The 22,708-nt window shown below is 46.1% G+C and overlaps 1 protein-coding gene across 1 annotated transcript; it reads right to left on the reverse strand.

Annotated features, from left to right (window-relative positions):
- Positions 1-4,102: 4,102 nt before the first annotated feature.
- LOC146190759 (uncharacterized) lies at positions 4,103-22,239 on the reverse strand. The gene is made up of 3 exons (XM_084599837.1): positions 21,543-22,239; positions 19,334-19,598; positions 4,103-4,312 (listed from the first exon to the last, which is right to left on the reverse strand). Exons 1-3 carry the CDS (start codon positions 22,237-22,239, stop codon positions 4,144-4,146), a joined length of 1,131 nt encoding a protein of 376 aa, XP_084455963.1. The 3' UTR covers positions 4,103-4,143.
- Positions 22,240-22,708: the final 469 nt, after the last annotated feature.

The following is a 22,708-nucleotide window of genomic DNA, read 5'->3' on the forward strand; positions in this document are numbered from 1 at the left end:
ACTAAGACCAAAACCAATTGAACCGGCTTCCCTAACTTTTCATGTCTTTCAACCTATTCGGTACCACAAGTAATCCCGGCTGCCGCATACTTTATGTTATGTACTCCTGTCTGCAGACTGCCGCAACGTTCGAATTTTTTTTTTTTCATTTCTCACAGGAGAACTTCTACCCAATCACTGTACGCTCGTTACACGACGTTCAAAGTTATAAGGCAATCTTCCACTGAATAGTTTCCTTTCTTGCCATCCATAGTGCCCGGTCACCAGCACGGGAGATAGCGGGGAGCTGCGTCTGAGACAGTTACGAAGGGAGAAAATAATCAAATAGCACAGAGTAGGAACAGAACCGAAGCTCTTCGTACTCTACTATCGCGCAGTTCCTTTTCCAGGGTTCTAAAACAGCTTTACAATTCTCGAAAAATCAAAAGCATACCCTCAGGGGCGAGCGGATGAAGTATTATGAAAAGATGTGGGGTCATTTGATACGTGGCCTAATGAAAACAGCACATCGCAAGCGAGACAAAGAACAGAAGGCACGTACACACAAAAACTGCGCTGACCATCGTTCACCACACCAGAGAGATTAGAGAAGTGCAAAAGGAAACATGATAATAATTCATCTACTTGCGACACGGAAGTAATTAACCGAATTCCACTGACTTGCTTAATATGTTTTGTGGGTCAGACAGGATGATGCATAAATGACCACTTAAGAGAACATGCTAATACTATTAAAGTGGGATACGGCAGCACGTTGATTTTTTATTGATTGATAAACTTTATTGGGGAAAATTGGGGTTAGGGGTTGTGGGTTAGGAAAGAGCAGTAGTCGGCACGAAGCACGTTTCGATCTTCAAGTGCATTCCACACTTTGCTCAGTTTTTGGGCGGTACAATAATCTGTACAAGCGGGGGCAGCGTAATGAAGCCTCTGCTATAGACAATAGATGTGCGAAGTACTTAAACGCTCCGTCGATGGTGCTGACAAGAAAGGAAAGTGGGTATCTGGACACTCATGATGTCAATGCATCACAAACAGAAACATTCACTGCTTTCTCTTTGCTCTTTGTGTTTGGGGTTGGGTAGCCGTTTTCTGGATTTCTCTTCTTCGTTCTTTTGTTTTTCTTTCTTCCTTCTGTTTTTTTTTTTTCATCTTTCTGGTTTTCCTTTTCGCTTTCTGGTTTTCTTTGGAGGCCTTCTGGTTTTATTGTTCTTCTTCAGATCGAGGAGTAAGAAGATGCAGTACAACCACCACTTGACAGTCAGCGCAGGGTTTTTATGTACATGTCTTCTGTTCTTTGTCCAGTTTATGGTGTGCTGCTCTAATTAAGGATAAAATATGTATGCCCTATATCACAGTCTTTCGATGTTATTAAATATTCCCTTCTTCGCTCCAAGCTCCCACTGTAATTTTCAGCCATCCCTGTCAATAGCCGTAAAGTAATAAAACAAAAGAAAACTGTAGCCACCAGCCAAGCCAACCATCAGAACGTTTACCACTTTGTATAACGAACGATGAATCGCCCAATCATGAGCATTTCACAGTTAGCGCACTTTTCGTAGGTAATGCTGCTGACGCAGAGTGCGCTGCAAATTTTGAAAAAATAAGAAAGAGACCACATTGATACGGCGAATATGATGGAGCCGAGCACGCATTTTGAATTCTGACGAAAGTTTGTAATTATTATTGGCTTGGTTTGTAGGGTTTAACGTCCCAAAGTGACTCAGGCTACGAGAGACGCCGTAGTGGAGGGCTCCGAAATTTTCGACCACTTGGGGTTCTTTAAGGTTCCCTGACATCGCCCAGCATACGGTTGTAACTATTTTTGGTATTCCGAACAACTTATGACCGGTCGTACCTAGCCTAAGCTAACCTTCTGGCCGAGAGATATGCTCCATTTTAGTTTTTTTCCTGTAGTGTTCGCTGCCTTCTGTGGCTGTGAAAACTGATTTCCCTACATGCCTTTCCAAAGATGTGACAAGCTAAAAAAGAAGGCAGTCGTCCGTTTTGATCCTTTTTACTACGCACTCGTATTGTAATTTATTTATTTTCTTTTGTTCCCGTAATTATCCGCGTGAAATATCCAGCTAAATGTTACTTCACACTCACGAGTCTGGTTCTAGCACCTGACTCTAGCACCTGGCTCTAGCACCTGACTAGCACCTGACTCGTGACATATGAAATGTCTATTGCTTCAATAATTGATGATGTTTTAACTAAGTAAAACTATTTTTTAATGTAAAAGGAAAATTAAGTCGCTATAATATCGTGTTACCGATGCACCGAATATTTGTGACATGTAATGTTTGCCTCGTTCCGATTGTCTTTGTGCGTGTGCGTGCGCGCGCGCGCGCGCGCGTGTGTGTGTGTGTGTGTGTGTGTGTGTGTGTGTGTGTGTGTGTGTGCGTGCGCGTGTGTGTTGCTAATTGTATAGCGCTACTGTGCCCGTAATCCGAGTTTGCGTCGTTATCGAAAGTGTGGCTCCCAAACCTCGAGTCATCTGATTGGTGGAAACGCCGGAACATGATTTTTCCACCTCTTCCGGTTCCGTAGTGGCAACACCCGGTCCCGGCGTTTCGATCAATCAGATGACTCGAGGTCACGTGAGATAGCGACACTTCGATAACGACGCAAACTCGGAACACGGGCCCTGATGTTTACTTTGTTTACAAGGTCGTGTGTTCTAATTTGTAACTATGCCAAAACATAAACAGATGGATTTTGATTTTTTTTTTCGTCCACCCTTCTGCCGTTGATATGCGACCCAGGGTGAGGCTTTGTCAGGAAGTGCGCTATTAGCTTCTTCCTTTCGCCTCATTCCGTGGGCATGTTTTGTGTGCACATGTTCATATCTGAATAAACTGATTTTATTTGGCTTCACATAGAAATTTATACCCGCGGAAACGCCATTTCATTCCTTGCACTGCACCCCCCCCCCCCCTTCCCCTTCCTCAATCCTTCGCTTTTCTCCTTCGGGAGCAATAGTGTATATAAACCCTGTCATTGATGATCACGCTGCCCAGACGATGGCAATCCGCCTTGTTCACAAAATGTGGTGCCCTCTGGGAGTAGTTGAACATTGGTCTGCTACTGGTTGAAAACGTCCTTGGGAGATGCAACCGCCAGCAAAATGACTGTATGTGTTCTTGACAGCTACCGCCATCTCCCGTATACGCCTGTCACGAATATTAACTACACATGGCCTCCGAGATCGGCTCCGGCTGCGACGATCACAGAGGCCAAGAACTGCGCATGCGCAGCTTGGGTTGGTGGTTTGTTTTCAACCAGGGGAGAGGCGCACATGCGCAGAGCGGCCTTGTGAAAAAGGCGGATTGTCCCCTTATCGAAGTGTTGGCTTGGGTTATGAACCGAACGCCATTGGGGTTCCAGATTAGGAGCTCCACCTAGATTTGTGAGAACCTTGGCCAATTGGGCCTGGGTCCAAACACTTCCTTGCACAAAATAACTTATAAATGCGTACCACCTCCTCTCCACTACCTCCTCAACCCTTGTTCGGTTCTCAACACAGCTGAAGGCACATGTGTTGTAGGATAAAATCCATGTCGCAAGGTAGCCTACAACTAGCAGATGTATGCTTATAGTGGGAAGCGAAATAGTATGACGTCCCCATGAACGACGCAAAGAGAACGGTTGCGTCACAGTTTCGGTCCGAAACCATGTGCGAATTTTTTGTACTTTTTTCAATTAGGGGTTACGGCGACCGCGAAACATTTTCTACCGACTGAGCTGCAGGTATACGCCTCGCGTAAGGCGGGTCTAGCTCTTTCTACACGAACACGGAATAATTTCCCATACGGCATATTTGTACGCAATATTTCTGCATCCCTTTCTCTTCCTGCTCCTCTAACCACCAAGAAAAAAAAAAACGCTCCATCGAAACGACTTCTACCAAATGATCAACATCGATGGTCTGGTTTCGGGCAGCGCAAAGTTGACTCATTAGATAACAAAAAAAAAGAGACAAAAATAAACTTTTCTTTTTAAAGATAGAAGGAGAAAGGCCTTTATTTCTTTCTGTTCGAACTCACAATTCCGTTCTTTTTCATTTTTTTTTTTCTCGCTAGTGGCAGCGATCCTGGTTGCAAAAGGGACGGTGTCCTCTGCCGGTCGGCGTCTGTTTGATCAGAAGTACACTGGTGGGTGAGTGTCAAAACTGGCCGGTTCTCCGTCGTCCTCCTCTTCGTCCTCGTCCGGTGTCGGAAATAACGGCTCACCGATGTCCCCGATGTCGCCGACCAGTTTGTTGACGTTCGGCTTTTCGTTCGACTTGGTCGTCAGTGGCTGGGACCCCCTGCGAGTCACGCAAGCGCGTAAATGTAAATTGGTTTACAGGAAATGAAAGGTGTTGAATCTGTCACACTTCTCCGTGAACACCTGAACCGCGCCGTGAGGGAAGGAAGAAAGATGGAAGTGAAAGATCTAAAGAAGAAAGAAAGAGGCGCCGTACGTACTCGATGACTCTGGATATTTTAGACCACCTGGGGTGCGTGATGTGAGGCTAGTTGGTAAGGCATTCTGAAGACATAAAACTACGCAGACTACGCTCGTCCTGCCTGCATCTTTTCTGTGTCCTGTCTCCTGCGTAGTTTTATGTCTCCACCTGGGGTTCTTTAACGTGCACTGACATCCGAGCGCTGTGCGATGTCAATGCACGCGAAAGAACACTATAAGCGATCGGATCGTCACGCCGTTATCACACCGGTCAAGAAACCGGAGGCCATTCCTTTCACGCCTGAGCTCACAGACGGATGGCGCATGTGTGCTTTCGTTTCAGGTAAAAAGAAAATATGAGAAGAAGTGACTCTTATGCGAATATTTTTAGCCAGGAATTTCTGTTTCGTCAAATACAAACTAATCGTTTATACAGAAAACACATATATTCAAGCTGTATCGTCGATCTATTGGTCACTTTCGGAGCCTCTCAATTAACGGAACTAGGCACGTTAGGCTCTTGCATCTCCTGTAACGTTGGCGATGCGTTACTGCAGCGATATTGTTGTGACAGTGTTTGTTAGAGAAGCTGGGCACTAGAACCAAGCGCAGCACGGAAGAAGCACTGCGAGGGTGGCACAAGTGTTGCAGAGGCCCTACAACATGGACGCGAGCACCGTGCACGAAATGCCACAGGAACGGCACAAACGCTAATCACGAGTGGTGCAAGAGTGGCACAAACGCCACAGGAGCCCTACATGAGCGTGACCAAGATACTACGACTCGCGAGAGCTCAACGAGAGGGGCACGCCCTTATAAAAGCGCTGCGAGAAGCTTGGACGCTAAAGGTGATTTCGCACGATGGATGAGGTCGCGGACGAATTGATGACGTCACGTAAAATCTGGGAACCATTCCCGTGTTGAAAGCATTTACACTACGGATGAAAACAGTTGATCACGAAGCGAAAAGAAAAATTGGACGACCCTTATGCTCCATTTTCTTAAAGGTATGATGCAAAAGCGCTAGTGGTTTCCGCTGCTGCTCTACTTGCAGATATTCTCTACAATAAAGTCGTAAGTATAGCATTATGTGGAATAATAATGATAATAATAATAATAATAATAATAATAATAATAATAATAATAATAATAATAATAATAATAATAATAATAATAATAATAATAATAATAATTGGTTCACAGTAAAGGAAAGGCGCTGTATCTGTCACACTTGCCCTGTGGACACCTAAGCCGCGCCGTAAGGAAAGGGAGGAAAGTGGGAGTGAAAGTGGAAAGAGAGAAAGATCCAGAATATTATATAAAGCCCCGCTTTAATCCAACTGTACTAACTTATGTGCCCGCATCGCTTAGAAGTAGGATGTGGTACATCGGAGTCCAACGATCGCGGTAAGTTTAATTCCTCTCTCAAAGAAGAGGCCCGATCAGGCAGCGCCTACCCTTTCGCCATGTCGTGTGGCCCAGTGACGTCACACAACCCACCGACCAATCAGAGCCCGGCAACGTCACCTACCAGCTACCATCTGCCAGAGGCACGTTTTCCATCATGGCGCCGATGCAGGTGCCGTCGCCTACGCCAATGTCGCTTTTACTATAGAAAACGGGTGTTTGACTCCATCGCGTTAATTTTTTTTTTTTTTTGTACGCAAACTTGCCAATTATGCACTCCTTTTAGTCACCAGCTTTTAGTTATCAAGCACGACTGCAATTACTATTACTGCAACATGATACAAATAATGCGTATACTGCTGCCAACGTCACACTTACTTGATTCTGCTGACTGTCGCTATCCACGCTTCGCGCCTCTGCTTCTCATATACCAGTTGTCTGGTAAGCGGCAAAATTTCACCGGGTTATCGGTTCTTCGTTTCGCGTAACTTTCTGTGCCACTCCCGCTGCACTGCAGTAAAGCCTACCTGCCAGTTGCAAAAGCTTGAATAATATCACACACGATGCATGTTTTGTACAGCTAAACGTGCCTCCGTATACCTGGCTGGACTCCGCTACTGGACCCCGACAACTTCTTTGAGACGATGCAGCACTACTGTGGCGTCTGTGTTTGTTTGTTTTTTCTTTCTTTTTTTTTTCGCGGGCTATGTGAGTGATCGAACTGGTGGTGATAGCTACGCTATATCAAAATGTGAGCCATCTTCAACCAAAAGCTATATCGAACTCAGAGTGGTAATCCAATCTTAAAACTGCGCAACTCTCATGTCCGAAAAAAAAAAACTTTTTTTTTTCCACTGACCATAGCGCAACCATAACAATGGATATTATCGTCATTATCCCCGGCCTGACTACACACTGGAGAGCAAAGGCGTCTCCGGTTTTCGTCCAATTAACCCGGGAATGTGCCTCTAACCCTAACCCTCGCACGCTTCCTTGTCTCGTACGCTCACCCGACATTCTGCCGCCTGTTGCTGCGTTTGCCCCCCCTCTCAATCCAGTCAATCAGACAAGGACATAGAAATACATATACACACACAAGCTTTCTCTGTATATGACGACAGTGCTGTTATCAGCAACAATATTAACACACGAAATGAAAGTAGATGAAGCAATTTCAAGAGCATTCTATAGCAGCAGCGCAGGAGTGTAATGAAAAAAAAAAAAAAAAAAAAAGCTATATCGCTACTATGATGCTGCGGATACGGCCGACATATGTTAATTTTCGGCAATTTGGAGCGTCCAAATCGAAGTCGTCATCCGCAGCAAAATCGCATGATGGCTTTGCGGCTTTGGCAACAGGTTTGGTGATGTCAAGGTTGTTCGATCGATTCCCGGTCGTGAGGACACATTTGGACAGAAACGAAACGCGAAACACCTGCGTTCTCTGAGATGTCAGCGCACGCTATAGGCACTGCTGTCGCAGCGTAGGCGGTCTAATTAATCCGGAGTCACCTATACGGCGTCCCTCGTAGCGCACGGGTCGAATCTGAACGTTAAACCTCACATGAGCCGCATTTACATAAGGACATTATTAGGACCAATGCGTGATTGCTTAGAGAGCGCTGATTAATTTCATGCATAACTGTACTTACTGAAGTGAATTAAGAGGCATCAACGTGCACGCGAGACGACTCGTGTTCTTCTCGACCGTGCGACTGCGCAGATAAAAGCAGAGGCACAGTGAGTGCTACAGGGCCACGCCATGATTGCACGCTAGAGAAATTGCTCCTTTTGGAATAAGGACCGTTCGTTCCCGGCCGTAAGCAGCAGGCTTTCGTATTAAGCCGGCCGGTATCCGCACATAATCTGCTTAACGGGCAGGCAGACCGCGAATCCGCATCGCGACCTCCGCAAGTGGGAATCGAAGCTCTCGGATTAATGTGTTAGAACCTATACTAGGCCTTTTTATCATTTTACTACGATGAAGAGGGCACACTGCAAGCTGAAAGATTTTTTGGAGGGAAGAAGGGGAGGAGGGGGGCGGGGGGCTAACTAGCATAAAAGGAGAAAAGTTTTTCGCGCTCCGTGTGACAGTTTTTCATTAAAAAAATTACTCTTTAAGGTATTAGTAACTTAACATAGTCGGTAAGATAATGTCTGATTGGTTCAGCTTTTGATAATCGCGGATTATCGTGTTCAATCATGATTATAGGCCTGGTTTTGCATGGCTTACCTTGACTGTCCATGGTTATACTTGATTTGCACTGAATTACCTCGATTGACGTATAATGGCACGCTTCCCAAGTTGGCAGCAGCGACACACAAAAAAGCCTCGCTTTAACGAATCTGTACGAATGGGCCTGCGTGGCATAAGAGCAGCGTGTCTGACTCCGGGCGTCAAAGGTCCTGATTAGTTCGATTCTCGCATCAAAAGAGTAGCCTAAGTTGGTAGCTCCTGCCAATTCGGACACGTTACGTTGTTTCGTGACGTCACACAACCCATCGACCAATCAGTGTCCACTGCCCAGCCATGTCAACTGCCAATTCATGCCAACTGCCAACTGTCATGCTCATGAGGAGGGCCGGACAGAAGAATTGGTAGACGGATGAACGCAAAGAGAGCGGATTTGGGAGTAGTAGAAGTCCGGTACTGGCGCACTAAAATTCTCTGTATATATTTATTTTTGTCTCTTCTCGCCACTGTTGCTGTAGACTGCGTGGCATCAGCGCCAGCACACACAGCTTATGTTCAACTTGGATGTTGTACGTAGTGCCGAACAGTAGTGAAATGAAAAAAAAAAAAACGAATAGCTGGAATTTAGCTTTAATTAAACCCGGTAGTTTGCGTAGGCAAAGCCGACGTAACTTCTGTTTCTGTTATTTCTTCTTCTCCTCCTTCTTCTTCTTCTTCTTCTTCTTCTTCTTCTTCTTCTTCTTCTTCTTCTTCTTCTTCTTCTTCTTCTTCTTCTTCTTCTTCTTCTCTTCTTCTTCTTCTTCTTCTTCTTCTTCTTCTTCTTCGCGGCGTGGCTACCGACCGGGCTTACCCGACGGCTTGAAGAGGGGCCCCATCTGCGGTCGCTCTAAAGGTCAAACGTGGCTACCGATCGGGTTTACACGACGGGCTTAAACCTGGCGTAGTATTGCTTACGCAATAAAACACAGAAAAATACAAACAAAATAGTGGTAAAATGTGACAATTCGTCTGCATCAGAGTGTTCAACAAATGACATTGTCCCTAGAGTGTCCAGTCTGCAAGACGCCATTCATTTTTTTTTTTTCAGTATAGTTCATATGCCTATCAGAAAAAAATCGATAAAGACTGAGGGTTTTAAAGTAGTTAAACCGAGTAGGACGGGCAAAAGCTTTTGCGCCCAGATGGAGGATAGTAGAGACAAGGAGGTGCAATGCACAACATGAGTGAGTCTGCAAGCGGGGCGATTGGCTGCGGCGAAAGCTGTGGCAGTTTTTGTTTTGTTTTGATTTTTCGTGAAACTGCGAGCGGACATACAAGCGTTGAGCGTTAGACGGTTTTGATATGCTCTGAACCTCCGCGAAAATATGCTCTGAACCTACGCCTATAACACTCAGCAGCAGATTCCTCCTGGAAGTGGGCTTCTAAAATAATCTTCAGTCAGTGCAGAGAAGTTTACCTCCCGCTCCACACGGTGGCGTCAATAATGCAGCTTACCGTGCAGTTTTCGCCGTTGAACGATTGGCAGAACCACATCGTCAATTATTTATCGTTTAAAGTAAGTTTCTGACGTCGCGGCAGCTTCTGTCATTCGCTCACATTAATATGAGCGTTCAGGAAGAACGATGCTGCTGCCCAAACAGTAAATACTGCATTCTGTCAAGGAACTGTGAATACCTTTTCGCATCTTGGATGATTCGTATAAAACCGCTGAATCAATAATTGCAGCTAGCGTGCTTCTGTAAGGTGTCTGTGACGCGTGATGTAAATGAGCGTACATGATGGCCATATTCTGAGCAACTGCGTACATAAGCAGGATTCCATACCTTCCTGCGGTTGTCACTTATATGTCGTTGTCGAAGATGCGCTTTTTCCCTCACCAAGCAGTGACTAGATTTTTACCACGTCAGGGTGGCTTCTTTACTCGTTGAAATAAAGTGGCATCTCACAATTTTGCTTGAAGAAAGCTGGCTCATAAGGTGATTTGTTGAGAGGAAAAAAAAAGGGGGGATCTGTAATTCACCCAGGCTTTAGAGATCAGTGTGCTCGCTAGAGAACTTAGCAGTTTTGTTCGTTTACGCCTTAACTTTCGATGAAAATTAACTGAAGTAGTCAACTAACTTACTGTCATTTCGGTAGCTAGGTAGCAGCTTTCAATAAGCACAAATGACAAAACAAAAAAAGCACTTTCATTGCATATATATAGTGCACGTCTCATCAAAGTTCTTTCTTCTCATCTGTAGTTTCTTTATCGTTGTTTTTCAAGTGCTAGCAGCCATGTCCGGGTCTACGAAATGTATATCATTACCTTTTAAGAAAACTGACGAATGAGACACACGAGACGGTCTTGAACACGCCCGAGCTGGTTCTATGCTCGCTAACCGCCTGTACACGGTCGCGAATGTCGTTCTGTTGAATGAAGATGGGGGGGGGGGGGGGGGGGGGGGTGCAATCCTCAAAACCCAGCGCGACACACCGCATTGCCGACAAACTTCTCGGTGAGAAAAGTTTTTGCGACGTAAAGGCGAGGGGGGATTCCTTTGCAGCCACGGCAGGGAAAGGGCAGCCTAGCGCCTCTTGATTGATCTGCGCAGCACTTAACGTCGGCCGTAATTGCCCGAGGCAGCGGGCTCTATGGGCCCGACGACGGCTTTATGCTCGCCTGATTCCCGGCCTCACGGCGATGAGTGATGGGCCCCGTACAGAGTCGCGATGCCTTATTGATTTTACATAATGAGCGCGCGCCGCGGTTTCCAGATAGGCCCTCGCCTCCGCCCGCTCTATGCCCTGGGCCATGGTGCGCGCTCCGTCAATACGTCCCAGCGCGCACTTTGCCGGCATGAGACGTCGGCACCTGCCACGGGCTATCTATGAGTGACCTTGTAAAGAGCACTGGAAGCGTGCGAAACATCTAAACAGTGGTGGTTCGTTTGGACGAAAACAGGGCGGTTTGTTTGGACACAGTTTGTGGTCGAGCTCAGGGTAATGAGCCGTGGTCGCTGTAAACATGGGAGTTGACAGCATCGGATCGCCAGCTGAGTTTAGGCTTTCGCTTTATGGTACAGCGCACTCACTCACTCACTCACTCACTCACTCACTCACTCACTCACTCACTCACTCACTCACTCACTCACTCACTCACTCACTCACTCACTCACTCACTCACTCACTCACTCACTCACTCACTCACTCACTCTCTTGCCACTCACTCACACTCACTCACTCGCTCATTCGCTCGCTCGCTCGCTCACTCACTCACTCACTCACTCACTCACTCACTCATTTTGAGTCAGTCAATCAATTGGTCGGTCGGTTTTATCACTCAGTAAGACAGCCAGTCAGTTTAACTGAGTCATCACTTTGCTTTTGTCCACTCCGTTTCAGTAATGTTCCACGGAATCAAACCTACCATCGGGCTGAAGGCTCACTATTTCAGGACAGACATGACAGTAATTGAATTACAGTAATGCAATTGCTCTAACCTTGTTACTTTTCATAGTAACTTCTAATGCAATAAATCGCTGACTGGTCTAGTAATGTAGTAGTGCAATAAATTACTTTAGGGCAAACAATTTCGAAATTACGTTTACTAAAATGTACCACTGCAATTTGTTAGGCGCAACTTCCTACAACCGGTAGGACGCCCCTATAGCAGGTATGAAGCATACCTGAAGCATGCTTCAGCGTATAAAGGATCGGCAGGAAGACCCAGAATTGGGTAGAACTGTGTGTTTGGGAGTCTCCTGCAGCCGGATAATTCACTGACATTATCCGGTGGGTACTCTGAAAGTTGGAAGAGCTCAAGCCTCAATTCGCGATCATTTCCGAAGAGAAAGATGGCGCGGGACGGAGTTAAAACTAGTCAGTAGCACGCAGTGATATTTCCTAGGTTGTTTCGGTTAAGAGCACTGCGGCGTTTGATTACACTCGTCGCTATGAGGTGAGAAGGGGCACAAGAAGTGCCCCTCCAAGCTGCTGTGGCCGATGTCTGGGACCAACGAAGTAGTAAATAACCTGTCTCGAGAAGTTCAGACGATGGAGTCATCTGCTGGCAGCAAGACGTTGGGTTCGCCGCTCGCTTGTGCTTGGTGCAATGGAAGTGACGATCGAGCGTTCGACCGTGTTTCTGTTTTCGTTGTTGTCGTGCTTTTATCTTATATCTTTTTTTAAATGATCGTGCAGCAGGAATAAAGAGGGAAGCAATATTTGGCTGGGACAGAATTTTGGCAAGGAGACGAAAAGATGAGAGTGTTTAGTTTTTGTGTGTATGGAAACCAAGAAGTAATCGAGAAGAAAATGCCCAACTCTTCGTGAGTATTTATAACCTAATGTAATTAAATTTGGTAGCAGTAATTTGTAATGTAATTTATTTATATCCGCGTGACTTTTAGAAAAGTAATCAGTAATATAAATTAGTGTTTTTAAATAATTACCTGCAGCGGCTTGAAAACACCATCATTTCGGAAACAGCGATACAATATCGGCTCTTTAGAATTATTTTGAAGCGCGCAAAGGTCCCTTTTCTCCTAATTTCACCTCTCAAGTTCCTGGAAATAAAATTCAGCACATACACTTAACTGCTTACTTAAGTTAAGCTTAAGTAAAGTGCATGAATGAAAAACCACTACAGTCCTGCTGGTGAAATGTTTGTAGAGTGAGGCTTTCGACATGTAGTAAAGCGCGTTCTACCATTTCGTATTCTGGTTTACGTATATTCGACTGTCATGCATCACGCATTCTCTGGAAGCCATATTGGCTGAAACCGCAGTTTTAAAGCATGTAATTGGAGGTATTTATGTCGTTAGCTCGAATTCCTGTCGCAAGCAAATCACAGACATGGTATAAAACATGTATGCTATATGCAACGAGAAAGCCTATGTTGACACCCAGAACACTCACAGAAAAAGGATTCATCAAATTTTTCTATGTTAATCTCGCAAAAACTGGCCCCACAGGGCTATAATCATATACGTCATGTATATGGTTGAGTGCAATGTGACTGTATAATGACGGGAACGTGGAAGCACAATGCGTCAGTAGCGGTGAAGACAAGGTAATCTCGGCAACAGCACTAACTAGGGCACGTCCAGCAATTTTTATAGCCTCGCTTATGGTATAACGGGCTTTGTAACGCTAGCCTTTTTTTTTTTTTTTTTGCATCAAGAACCGTCATTGATATTAGTTGCAGGCGGCTTTTGTTATATCTGCCTCACTTTCACTTCAATATGCGCTGTAAGTCGCAACTTTTATTCCACTGCAGTGATTGAAAAAAATTACGCCATAAGAAGCCTCAACTATTAAGCGGTTGCACTCAAAACCCTAAATAAAAAGGACCAATGACTTCCAACGCGATGCATTAGTTTTAGCTTCCTTGTGCGACAGGCTAGATTCAGTCCGTAGTAATAAGCAGCAGGTTTCTTGCATGTAAGAAACCCGGGTAAAAAAAGAAGAAAGAAGAGGCCTTACCGGCGCGCGCAATTTCGAAATGGCTCAGTTGCATATGACATAACTCGAAAGCGATTTAGACGGCTGGGACATCGTCACCAGGGAAGCTAAAAAAAAGTAGCGACATCAGCAACGCTGTGTCATATGCACACGCCTTAAATGATGAGCCTCGAAAAACAAAAAAGAACTGGATACGTGTCTCTAACGTTCCAATATAAACACCAATTAAAATAAAAAGAAAGCATTCCTGCCGCGCTTGAGCTGCAATTCGATTGATCGCGCTCGCTGCAAACAAGCCATCTGCTGCTGCTCTTCCGATTCGCCGGCGAACGCAGGAAGCCCCGCGCGTGCCGTGCGGTGCAGTACGGACGAGGCCCCGCATCCACGGAGACGTAATTTCGTCCCAAAGCCGAGTTTCAGCTGGATGTCGCTGTTGCTTCGGTGGAATCCGTCGTGCTGCGACGATTCTACTTCCGTGCAGCACTGCCGCTGTCGCACGGTACGCGAACGAAATTCGGTATAGGCGGTGTTTGGAGACGGTTCACTTTTAAGCATGCCTGGCGTTGGTCCTCGATGTTTTGACATTTAAACGGCCCGCGCCGATAACCAAGAAAGTTTGACTAAAGTTGTTTGCTCACATTTGTGTCACTGAAAATATCTTGCTCCACGATGTTCTTCAGAATGCTTCCTACATTTCTATTTTTTTTTTTTCAACGTGGCGAATTCATTAAGACTGGCGTTCGAGCATCTGTGTTTCTCCGACAAAGGTAACGATGATAGGTGTATAGTTAGAACACAACGGGCATAGCGAGAGAAAAAGAACGAGGTTCAGGCTCAAATAAAGGCAGCGTTATGAAGGCCTGCGCCAGAGCTATAAATTTTAGTTGCGGCTGAGTAAGCGGACGCTGTAGCATCCGTACAAAATGTTAGGCCGGGAATATCTCAAGCAGTTGTACAGAGTACGCGAGTGTTATCTTGACAGTTCGAGCGATGAAGCCGAAACCTAAGTAAGGCTTACTTTGGCAGCTCACATGAAGGTTTACGAAAACTGCACAATCAAAAGTGACTTGAGCCGACATGCCGCAGATTTCCAACGTGCGATTAAGTCGATTACTTGAGATTTCTAGCAGAATTTGGACCTTCGCATTTCCCTAACTAAACCTTCTCTGAATATAACGCAGATTACGGCGCCTAAAAAAAGGGCTCCAGCGGCATTTGTCGGGTGTAACGCAGTCGCAGGAGACTTGTTTTTATGGAAATTCTTTCTTTAATTCACTTTATTTACATATATTTAAAAAAAACGTACATGATAGATGTGTGCATCAAAATGCAAGATTGCGTTTAGTTGTGAAGCACTAAAAATGGGACCTCAACAGCAAATATTACTAGTGCTAGAGCAACGGAAACATGGATGCGGTAAAAGCTGATCACAGACCGTTCGCGATGCTTTTAGAGTGTCACAGATGATGGAAATCGCTGAATGCGGTCGAAAAGGGCGCTTCCTGTCTCGACGCTGCAGTGAACTATAAATTCTCCACCTCCACCCCACCCTCCTTCCATGCGCGCTCGCGCAGGCCTTCGGAAGCTCGGCAGCGTGTGGCGACCGGACCCCGCTGCTTCGTCGTGAGTTTGATTGCGTCGTCTCGGGATTCGCCGTGCTCCGCTCCACGCCGCCGCCGTCGAAGACGCAAAATCTAATATCCCCAGGATCTATCTGGCGGCAGCGGCGGACGCGCTGCAGATACATCTCTTTCGAGGTTCACCCCTAAGCAAACACAGACCCCCACTGCCCACCCATTCCTCCTCCATCCTCCCCCATTCCTCGATTCGCTGCTCCGCTTTTGAAAACTGGGTCAGAGAATGGAAAAAAAGAAAAAAGTCACCAAGCTTACAGATAGCAAAAGCCGGCAGTGCCTGTCTTTTTTTTTTTTTTTTTTTTTTAGTCGTTTTCTTACGCCAGATGAATTCTTCGGTGACTCGGACGGACTGCCCTTATCGGTTTGGCTTTCCTTCCAGAAATAAGTTTTTTATTCATTATTTTATTGCACAAGCCTCTCAATCGCCTAGAATCCTCATCTCCGCTCTGCTCCTCAGTCCCACCCCTTCCGCACTCGACGTTCCGAGTCAAGAGGGGGCGGGGCGTATACATCTTTTGCTACATAGTTCCCCTTCACATTCAATTGGGCGCGCCGTCCACTTGAGAGGAATTAATGCCGTTGTCCGTGCTGCGACGAGTCTGGGAGCAGCGAGCTGAAGACCCCTGTTCCTATCTACTTCGTACGTCTCTCTCTCTTTCTAGCTCCAACTGTGCGTGTTTGCTTGGGGCTGGTCGCTCTACACGTTCGTCGTCCGTCGCGTGAGTGGATTCATTTCCGCTGTTTGCGACGTCCCGGCTAACCTCGTGGATCGCTCCCCTTTCCTACCTGCCCACTTTCTTTGTTACTGCAGCGCGGACGGCACGCCACACTGACGCACACAAAAGTGCACATATAACCACGGCAACCTAGCAAGTACACGAGTCTATATGTGTTGCCTCCCGGTTCTGCCGATACTCTGCTTGTAACGACACCGCCCTGCAACAGCTTGACTCTAATATTTCCGTTTCTTTTGATACGTATATAATCTCGCTGCCACTTAAATAATTTATCTTGGCCCCTCCATCCGTTTATTTCCTTTTCTCATTCTCAGCGCGTGGTGTAGGTGCGTGGCGGTCCTCGAATCACGTGACCTCGAGTCACGCGATAATCGAGGGACGCGAAATGAAAAAGAATCTTTGTAATTTCAGAGCAGCATTCCCCTATCCTCTCTCGGTTTTGTCCTTTGGTCGTTTCCGTTCACGAGAGAGCTTAATAACGAACTGTAGGAGCGTCTCCGCTAATTAAAAAAGAAGAGTAAAAGAGGAAAATGAAGCCGCCTTAGTCTGATGCGTTCGATGTACTTCTGACGAAGACGGCTCTCGGTGATTGGGGACTCGCTTCTTCGAACGAAGCGGCGCCTATGTGCTCTTTGTAGCAAGTAGTACACATGGAGAAAGGAATGACGCTGTTATCGAATTTTTTCTCATTTGTATAAAATTGACCTCAAGCTAGTTATTTTCAGGAGTTGACAAAGTAGTGTTTAGCAAGTTTCTATCTGAATTAAAGTTGCCGCCAGCCTCAATGGTCGTTATTATTGTTATTTTTGAGCCGCATTCTTTGACGTATTCGAACTCAAGTGATAATAACGCATATATAACGTTCTTTTACTTTGGGTGGTTGGGGGGGGGGCGGAGGGAGTAGTTTTTCATTGCTCTCCTGGCGTGTTGTGCACGGTTAAGAGATTTGACTTGACTAGCTGTACACGCGAGAAAGCACACTGAACGCCCAGACCGTTGTGGTATCGCTCTTCCCAATTCATCAACGATAATCGGCTTCTAACAAGACCAACCACGAGAAAGATACATTCTTTTTTCGGTTTACTACTTTTTACGAGCAGCGTGCTTGTAAAGTAGTCCTCTTTATTAGCACGTCTTCCTTCTTACCCTATTCTCGCTAGCGTACGCCGTTGCCTAGTGCCGCACGGCTGGTCATTATTTATATGGCTTACGCCACCCCGATGAAATTGCTTTCTTGTGAAGAATACATATATTCTTTCTCGTTGTCGTTTCTTTTCATCGTCGCCGCTTACTCTCACGAGGCGACCGCAGCAAGCACAGCTTGCCGTTAGTGATGCACGTACTGAAATAAATCCATGACTACCGTAACGATTGGACGGCTGCTTGCCTCAAGCGCGGTTCACAAATCTAAGCTCACGAGAGTGCTGTAGTCTTTCGGAGCGGCTGTTGCAAATGTTCTCTCGCGGTTCCCTTGAGCAAATTGTTTGGAAAAAGAAATTCCATTCGCGCACTTCGCTGTGTATTTAATAAGGCAACATTCTAATTTAAGCACTGTGCAAATTGCGAAATTCTGTCGATAGCATACCGCGGCTACGCAGGTGTTTTATCTCGTCTCAAACACTGCTTCTTCGGCCAATTTGCATAGGACACTTTAATGTCCCATGACAATAAGAACGACTTCGCTACAGGGTTATAGAGCTCTCAAATGCAGTATAAAAGCTGGATTTGTTGGTGTGATATCATCGAGTAAAGTGCGTGCAGATCATCAAAAAACTCCAAAAGTGGCAGAGGTTAATTTTTATTAAACCTATTGCAGTATGAATCACGGTAAGCTGTAGCTTTAGCTGACCTTGTGACGCCGTATACCTGGAAGCCACCGCTTCAAATGGCGAGGTTTAACCGTAACTTCCGCGACCAGCTCCGGTGCGACGGCACGCTTGATCGCGGAAGCAACGGCATGAACCATACTGAGCAGCGTGGAAAGTTTGGCGAGTTGGTATACGTTTATGATTTGAAAACAAAGCGCATAATAGCGCCTGTCTGCGTCGTCTTTATGTCCTCGTGTTTCTTTTGCGCTTTGTTTTCAAATCGACACCTGCACCACCAGGCATTACAAGAAGGTCACAAAATAATCTACCAGAGGATGCCAGGCCATAGTGGAACTGTTGGCAACAACTTAACTGACGATGCTGCTCGATCGGCTCATGACACAACCAACATTGTCGAGATACCATTGACAAGACCCGACGCAGCAAGGTACCTTCGACTGATAACCCGAAACGTGACTAGACAATCATGGTCTACGCCTGGAGGCTGGACTTCCCGTCCCCACCACTTTGACCATTTACTTCAACTGCAGGTATCATTCGGCCTACCCCGCTATGATGCTACAATGTTGTGTCGCCTGTGGCTGTGAGTGGCGTTTACAAACGCCTATTCCGGTCTGATCCTAATGGCAAACTCTCCAGCGTGTGAGCAGTGCGGGTGAGTTGAAACTATTGCGCACATACTTTGTGACTACCCACAGTTTGAGCGTGAGCGTGCCTTCCTGGCTGCTACACTCCGCCGCTTGGACTGATCGCGTTCTTCTGGGCCCTTGGATGGCACCTTCATCAGAAAGGAAAGCAGTGAAGGCGCTCCTTAAGTTTTTAAAGGATTCGAGGTTGAGCTCAAGTGTACGTTATCTGCCCCCTTTCACTATACATCTCTGGACATGTGACCGATTCCTTTCCTTGGCTCTCTTTCTTTCCTTTGCTCCCTTTGTTCCCCTCCCAACGTGCAGGGTAGCCTACTGAGCATTCCTGCCTTTCTATTCTATTTTATCTCTCTCTCTCTCTCTTGTTTTCAAATCATGAACCATACTTGTGGCGCCATCTGTGAACCGCCACGTCAAATCACGGATGTTTAAGCCTACTTAAACCTGGCTATAACGGTGACTCAGTGGTTAGACGCTGGGCTGCTCAACTCGAACACCCGGGTTTGAGTCCACTCCGATTATTTTAGTTTGATAGCAGAGGCACAAATAAAAAGAAAGATCGGAGGATAGTTCTAGTCGGTGGTGGGGGAGAGCATGAGTGCTTCCGCATTTGCAATTTTGCCCTTACCAGGGCAGAAGTGACAGTTGATGGCTGTGCCGCGTTTCGTACCATACCATACCATACCATACCATACCATACCATACCATACCATACCATACCATACCATACCATACCATACCATACCATACCATACCATACCATACCATACCATACCATACCATACCATACCATACTGTACCGTACCGTACCGTACTATACCGTACCATACCATAATTCTGTACCCTTTTTATCCCTCCGTTCCTTCATCAGTAAGCTTGTATTCACAGAGTCAGAGGGTCATTCCATCTTTTCCTCTCTACCTCCTCTTTATAAGCCTTCTCTTTCACCTCATATACATTCCCCCGTACAACGCGGCGGAAAGCTCACCAAGGCTGTTTGTCGTGGAGCGGGTCCATATCAGCGGGAACTGCCCCTGGAACCTCAGCCACGGCCACCAAGAACTTTAGAGGTCCTCCGATCACGTTTCGCACACTGTAGAAGACGCTCTCTTGGGGCGCTGACTGGGACTCAGGGGGTGTCGCGGTGAGGTCGCCGCCTCCGCTGCCGTCGACTGGCGGAGGGCCCGTGGAAGTGACGTCGCCGCCTCCTGGACCAGTGCTGCCGGTGCCGTTAGAGGAGGGGCCTTTTTTGTCTGGCGGGGAGAAACATCAGCAATCAATGAGCGTACACCTTGTCTACTGTTCGTGAAGTAGTTCATGTTTCCTCACCCGCCGTGGTGGCTCTGAGCCCGAGGTCGCGCGTTCGAACATCGCGGCAGTGGCTGCATTTCGCGGAAGGCGAAAAGGAAAAACGCTCACACGGGGCACGTTAAATGCCCGAAGGGGTTCAAAATTAGAGGTGTCTTTCGCACGGCAAACCTCATAGCCCGAAGGGCTTTTCTCGCCAGTAAAAATGAATGAATGAATGAATGAATGAATGAAATTTCTGCTGGAATGTTTTCTTGAGTTACAGAGCTAGATCGATACACAATATGCATTGTTATTCGCCATAAGAATAAAATTAAGTCAGGCTTTTTATTTACAAACAGGAAAATTTTCGACATTTCTGCTAAGGAGAACAAATTTATTAACCTGAACCAGAAGTCAAGAGGTCCAAATTGAATCTTTTAACAAAACTTCTGTTTGGGCTAGATGGTGCATAGCTTATTTTGAAATGAATTCAAGCGCACAAGAACACGCACACAAGAGAGGTGGATCTTGTGGATCTTGTAAATTGGATGTTGTGTAGATTATTATGCCGACGTTCAGTCTTCATGATGCAATTGTAGAAGGATTTATATGAATTACAAATCGTCAATGAAGGACATAAAGAAACACACTGTAGTGATGAATCACTTCAACGCACATGCAAACTTGTGGTAAGGAATAACAAAAGAATGCAAAGATATATATCTCTTCTGTAAATGTTGGATAATGAAGCAGGCATGGTAAGGCAAAGCCTTATACTGAACGTCAACACCAACATTTGTAGCGGTGTCTAAACAGGACAAAACAGGACAAAACATTTAGCGACAGTAGGTAATCGGGACTGAAGAAAAGTTTTGGGGACACGTGGCTCCGTATTTAAGTATATGACCCCATAGCGTTAATAACGTTTCAGTCTGCGGCAACCCTTTATGGTTATTTGTTCGCGTACTTGTAGTCACTGCTCGCCTAATTGCGTGTTCCTTAAGAACGGGGATTTAACGTTATTGCGTTAAAAGAATTTGGTTCACTTTGCCGAGCTTATGGAGACATCCCGCTTCGATGGGCGGAGATCAGAACGTTCACTTAACCACCCCCACATATAGCGTGCAACTGAATCACCAGTCTTGCCTACAGATTTTCCCCACCGCAGTGGAACATTTATGTAACACTCTTCTGCTGCGGTTTGAACCCCGGCCGCTGCGGGAGCATTTCGATTGGAGCGGAATGAAAAAAAAAAAAAATGGAAAAAAAAGCAATTGGGGGAGACTTAAACTCCGCCTTGATTGTGTGCCGCCAAAGAGCTAATGGCTCCTGTCTGAGACTCCCCTTACGGATCCTCGTACAGTGATGAACAATATGAGCTAAAGCAAAGTTTGAGCATTCATTTATTGATTACTTATAATATTGTTCGACAAGAACAGATTATTTAGTTTTTTAAAGAAGTTTCCTGTGGATGCATAATATCCGTATGTCGCCATCATATTTGTTACAGAAATACTGATAATGTTCGCAATTTTGTGCAAAATGTTTGTTCTTTCTCATATTGCTCATAACTGTACATGCACGTTTCTACACCCCTAAGCGCTTATCAGTTAAATTGTGCATCCATAATCTCACACATACTCATTAGTGTATTGTCGTAAGCTACCACATTGCGTGACACATATTCAGAGGTATGACACAGCCCATCTTTAATAAAGCCGTATGAATGGCTGAAAGCCTATAGAATTAACATGTCTGACACTCAGAACTAAAATGCATCGGGAGGAGATGGAGGGGAGCTCGATTTCCAGGTTACCCTTCCTATCTAGTTTTAACCCCACACATCAAATCTATTCCGTACTTTTACGAAAGTGAAATCGGTTTAAAGCCAGTGTTGTGCTCCTTACTTTTGACCGTTCCGGGTTTGGCGCTGACGATGCGTGTGACGACACGAAGGAAGGCGTCCAGCACGTAGCCGAGGTTGGACGCCCTCCGGTAGCCAGGTTCTTCGTACGCCTCGAACTCCGGTTCAACAAGGTACTCCCTCAGGTAGGGCCTGTACGGCCTGTACGGTCTGTACGGCCTGTGTGGCCTGTACGGACTATACGGTCTTTGCGGGCGGCGATTGGGATAGCCGTAGCCTGGCCTGTTGTAGCCAGGGCGGCGATTCGGGTAGTAAGGCCTTTGATATCCTGGATAGCGTTGACGACCTTCCAAGGTTGGGTCTCCCTGACCTGCTGATACAGGTTTCTCCGGTACAAATGTCGGTGCCCTCAGGACGTCGTTTGGAGGTTGTGTTGGATGGGAATGCGTCACGAAGCCTGGTAAGGGATGGTGAACTCCGTTATGCGCGTGTGACTGTATGTGGAGTGCGGTAGAGGGCGTCGGAGTGTATGTGGTGGAGGCATGAGGAAGCGGAGAGCTGCTTCCCTGAGGGACCACGCTGGCAGGGTCGCCGCTATGCTGGGGGACAGCGGGCGGCTGGGAGTTGGGATGACCCGGGGTCACAGCGTCGGAGTGGTCAACGTGGAGAGGAGTGGCCACTGCCAGATCTTGACCGACTAGGCTTACAAGCAGGAACACGACGAGGCCCCGCGGGCCCATTCTGATGATAGAAAGAAGAAATCATCCGGTTATAGCATCGTACGAATATTTAAGTCGGACTTGTAATGGTTCCTTGTACGTTTTGGGACAACTGCTTTTTTAGTGCGTTTATTCTAATGTGCGAATTGCGAGAGCAATATTCGAATCATAATTTAATAGTATTGCTTTATGCTCTTACTCTACGCGCGTAAAAAGCATTATCATAAACTATGGTAGCGTTAGGGAACGCAGTATCATTTTGATTCTTGTCATGTGGAGCAATAACTGTGTTGCCGTACTTGTTAGGACCTTTGGAGACTATAGATACGTTTCAAAAGCTAGTAAGCGGCACTCTTGATTTTACGCTCGGCTTTGAAAGCTGTCCACTAGTTATCAGAAACACGTGATCACGTTGTAAAGAATGAGCTGCAGACCTAAAGGATGGTCGGAAATGTGCTTACCTTAAACTTCTTGGGCCACTTGACTGACG

The sequence above is a fragment of the Amblyomma maculatum genome, chromosome 4 (genome assembly GCF_055883805.1).
Source record: "Amblyomma maculatum isolate TAMU_Amacu chromosome 4, ASM5588380v1, whole genome shotgun sequence".
Lineage (NCBI taxonomy): Eukaryota > Metazoa > Arthropoda > Arachnida > Ixodida > Ixodidae > Amblyomma > Amblyomma maculatum.

Bases quoted from the DNA above. Each gene is read 5' to 3' on its own strand.
- LOC146190759 (XM_084599837.1), bottom strand. From the start codon at position 22,239: ATGGGCCCGCGGGGCCTCGTCGTGTTCCTGCTTGTAAGCCTAGTCGGT. The intron at 19,599-21,542 runs GTAAGGAGCACA...TCTCCCCGCCAG, and splicing joins CAAACCCGGAACGGTCAAAA to ACAAAAAAGGCCCCTCCTCT. The intron at 4,313-19,333 runs GTGAGCTTTCCG...CGTGACTCGCAG, and splicing joins CTCCACGACAAACAGCCTTG to GGGGTCCCAGCCACTGACGA.